General features: G+C 46.5%; 1 protein-coding gene across 1 annotated transcript; it reads left to right on the top strand.

The window, feature by feature from the left end:
* The first annotated feature begins 1,286 nt into the window (after positions 1-1,286).
* Positions 1,287-3,818, top strand: foxg1a (forkhead box G1a). Its single transcript, XM_028565801.1, has one exon. The coding sequence runs from the start codon at positions 1,524-1,526 to the stop codon at positions 2,859-2,861; it is 1,338 nt and encodes a 445-aa protein (XP_028421602.1). The 5' UTR covers positions 1,287-1,523; the 3' UTR covers positions 2,862-3,818.
* The last annotated feature ends 601 nt before the right edge of the window (positions 3,819-4,419 follow it).

A 4,419-nucleotide genomic window follows, 5' to 3' on the forward strand; every position in this document is an offset into this window, starting at 1 on the left:
AAATAATACTTAATGTTTTTTTTTTTTTTTTACAAATATCGCTGATATTTGGTTGGAGAGCATTTCGGTGTTTGGATTTTCTCCTCGGCGGCCTCCAGCTCAATTCACTTTCTTTAAGATGGGGACCGTGCAAAATTAATAAAACACATCATTATACATGGGATAAACATGGCAGAATTAACCCGGACTAATAGAAAAAGGGCCGTGTTTTTCATGTGTTTTTTTTTTAAATACAAAGAAACCAGAAAGAAAAGACAACACAAGACACAAAAAAAGATTTTCTCCTCTCTGAGTGACTTTCTGCCTCCACTTTCACTTCGTGTCCGCGTTCAGTTCAGCCGCGAGGAAAGCAGCGCGCCGACACGGGCACCGTGTTTAAAGCACACTTTTTACGCGCATTTTACGCACGGAGAATCGGCTTTTGGAGATAGGCTGCAGCCCGTAGCCTTTTCTGTGCCGTGCAGTCTGACACACAAATCACCTCCGCGTGTCCTGACCGTGTCCGCGTGCCCTCCGGATCCCCTCTCTCTGTTTATTTTGCCTCCGAGTCTGCATGTAAACAGGTTTTCAGACGCCGAAGGGGAAAATATTTGAAGCGGAGGAGTGTAAATATGAGGAGCGGCGGGGATTTGGGTGTACGCATGCACCGTGTGTGTTTTCCAGCGACAGGTTTAGTTTAGGGGGGGTGGGGAGGGGTGAGGGAGAGAGGGGAAGGAAGACGAGTGTTGATAGGGGTGAGTGTGTTTTCCACGCTGCAAAAAGTGTCCGTGTTTGGCGAGTCATTTGCGGCGTCTAGCACGCTCTAAAAGTCTCATTTTTGTCCAAGAAATATCATAAAAAACCCCCACATAATTAAGTCCAAAAAATATGTATTTAAATATAGTTTAATTTATTTGATAAAATCAAGCATTTGTGTTTTTAAAAAAATAGTAAAATGTGAGCAGGAGACACACGTCTCAACATAAAAATACAAAAGAAATCCACAAAACAACCAAACAAAACCAATTCGTTTTGAAAAAAATAAAAACCCAAATCCAATCGGTCAGATTTTCCGGTTTATTTTTGATCAACATTATGATTTTTTTTTTTACACTCAATAAGACACACGAAAGACTCTTTTTGCAGCGTGCAGGGCATTGGTGGATGTGTGTGTTTCCCTGTGTGTCATGATTGGCTGAACGCGCAGAGTACGCCTTAATATTTAGTACTAATGTCCCCCTGGTTGGCTGAGGACTGAAAAGGTCCAACCAATGTTTTTTTACTTGCTTTAGTGGCTGTGGCTCCCTAATTAATTGCAGCTATCTGTCTCCTATCGATGTGTGTGTGTACATGTGTGTTGTGTGTGTGTGTTTCCTCTTTTCTCCCCAAACCGAACATGAAATAGTTTGTTGGGCTATAGTTTCTTTCTTCCTATCGTCCCCCCTTCCTTCCTTCCTTCCTTCCCGTCCGGGCTCGCAGGCAGAGACAGGACAGATTGAAACCCAGCTGTGTGCGTTGCCATTTTCCCCCCTCTCTGCTCGGTGATGTTGGATATGGGAGAGCGCAAAGAGGTGAAAATGATTCCTAAATCGTCGTTCAGTATAAACAGTTTGGTGCCCGAGGCCGTGCAAAGCGACAACAACAACAACAACAGCAGCAGCAACAGCAGCAGCCACCAGAACCACCACCACCACCAGAACCACCACATCCAGAACCACCGGGCCGTCGGCGCCGAGGAAGCCGAGCGCAAAGCTCCTCTCCCGGCCACGCAGCAGCCGCAGAGTGAGGCCAAAGCGTATCCTAAAAGTGAGTCCGCGAGCCTGCAGGAGGAGAGCTGCGCGGACGAGAAAGACAAACCGGAGGAGAAGAAGGACGGGAAAGACGGGGACGGAGGGAAGGACGGAGAGAAGAAGACGGGCAAGTACGAAAAACCTCCTTTTAGCTACAACGCGCTGATCATGATGGCCATCCGGCAGAGCCCGGAGAAACGGCTCACACTCAACGGCATCTACGAGTTCATCATGAAAAACTTCCCGTACTACCGTGAGAACAAGCAGGGCTGGCAGAACTCCATCCGGCACAACCTCAGCTTGAATAAATGCTTCGTGAAGGTGCCCCGGCACTACGACGACCCGGGCAAAGGGAACTACTGGATGCTGGACCCGAGCAGCGACGACGTCTTTATCGGAGGCACCACCGGGAAGCTGCGGCGGCGCTCCACCACGTCCCGGGCCAAGCTGGCCTTCAAGCGGGGCGCGCGCCTCACCTCCGGGCTCACCTTCATGGACCGTGCCGGCTCCCTGTACTGGCCCATGTCGCCCTTCCTGTCGCTGCATCACCCGCGAGCCAGCGGCGCCCTGGGCTACAACGGGACCTCCTCCGGCTACCCGGCGCACCCCATGTCCTACAGCACCATGCTGACGCAGAACATGGGCAGCAACCACTCGTCGTTCCCGGGCTCCAACGGGCTGAGCATGGACCGGCTGGTCGGCGGGGATCTGCCCTACGCCACGCACCACCTTACGGCGGCGGCCCTGGCGGCCTCCGCGGTGCCCTGCGGCCTCTCCGTGCCGTGCTCCGGGGCCACTTACTCCCTGAACCCGTGCTCTGTGAACCTGCTGGCTGGGCAGACCAGTTACTTTTTCCCTCACGTCCCACACCCCTCCATGAGCACGCAGTCCGGCGGCGGATCCTTGCAGGCCGCCCGGGCTTCGGCCTCCAATTCCCCGCAGGCTCCGTCCTCCTCCTCGCTGCCCTGTGACTCTCTGAGGCCGGCTCTGTCCGGCTCTCTGCCGGCCTTCTCCTCGGGACTTTCCGGGGGTTTGTCTGACTATTTTACGCATCAAAACCAGGGCTCGACCTCCAACCCGCTTATACACTAACCTCACCCTCACCTCTTCATTCATCCCTCCATCCATCCATGCTCCCCTTATCTCCCCCCCCCCCCTTGAAAGAAATCTTAAAATGACTGGAACTGTAAGTTGAACATTTTCCACTTGAACATTTAGCCTACATTGTAAAAAAAAAAAAAAACAGCAAACAAAAACAAAATTATTATACCCACTATAGAAAAAAAGAGGAGAGACTTTTAAAAAAAACCTGCAAAACAAAAAAGAAAAAGCAGCAGAGAAACTTGAGAGAAAGCAGCCAGCTGAAGTTTCCAGGTATTTTTTAATATTATTATTATTATTATCTCTTCTTCTTCTTATTCCTCTTCTCCTGCAGTTTTATTTCTGTGTACATAATGTCTGTGACTATAAGTGTCCGGGTTTGTCTCTGTATAGTGCTGTCAGTCAGTCAGCGATGTGCAATGTGACCTGAGCTACAAAAACCGAGAGAATGATGAAGATGATGAAGATGACGATAGGCTGATTATTTTTTCTGTTGCTGTTGTTGTTGGAGGAGGCATTGCTTTTTTTTTTAATAGAATGTGTATTTAAAATAGTTTGTCTAATTTTGAGATTTAAAAGAAAAAAATGGTTGAAATAATAATAATAATAATATCTCTAATAGCCGGTTTGTCGCCCGCATGTTTGCAGTATTATCAGGTGTCATGCGGGTTAGAAAAGGAGCGGCGGAGAATGATTTCATTTTACAAAATTTAAACACTAATTTTTATTTTCTATACAGTGAATGTGATTTTTTTTTTCTTCTTCTTCTTTACAAAGCGACTCCCGCTGTTAAAGTCCCCGAGGCTGTCCCTCCATTCTTTCATTTCCCAGTTTAAAAACTGTACTTTTTATAGACCAAAGAATCGTGTTTTTAGGACTATTTAGAGTATTATTCAAGCTGACAGAGGCCGTAATGTAGTAGGAATTAAAAGAGTGAATGAATGAGTGAATGATGGGAGGGAAGGGGGGGGGGGGATTTATGCCTCTATCACTGCAGAAAATGTCCATTTAAACGAGATTTTTTCGCGAACATTTTTGTATTCTTAAATTAGCGGAAATTTGAATGGAGTTTGGTGGCGCCGAGTGTTTTGTTGCTGCTCCTGGAGGCGTTTGGCCTTAACCCGCCTCGCTTTTAGATTCCACCTTAAAGTGCGTTGGAAACAGCGTGAATTTAGCTTCAAAACGAACTGAAAATTTCTCATTTTCATGCAGAATTTTGAGCGTTAATGACTCGTTTTTTTGGATGGATATTTTCGGCGGTGGCAGCCTGTGATGTACTTTCTTTTGACTGTAAACGTGACGGCCGCTAATAACGGAACCTTCACGCCTCTTTTTCTTCTTTTATTTTATTTTTTTATAATTAGTAAAAGAGAGAGGAAAAAAATGTCTATTTGTAATTTGAATTTGGGGGGTTTCATTCTTTTCTAAAAAGGAAGAACAATGTAAAGAAAATCAACAAAAAAAAACGCGTTTTGTTTGCCAGAAGAAAAAGAAAATGCCTCATTATCTAATACTACTTTGGAATGATTGTCCTTTAATTGTCGTCTCT

This window comes from Perca flavescens, chromosome 20 (genome assembly GCF_004354835.1).
Source record: "Perca flavescens isolate YP-PL-M2 chromosome 20, PFLA_1.0, whole genome shotgun sequence".
NCBI lineage: Eukaryota > Metazoa > Chordata > Actinopteri > Perciformes > Percidae > Perca > Perca flavescens.

Coding starts and splice junctions, on each gene's coding strand:
- foxg1a (XM_028565801.1), top strand. CDS start 1,524: ATGTTGGATATGGGAGAGCGCAAAGAGGTGAAAATGATTCCTAAATCG.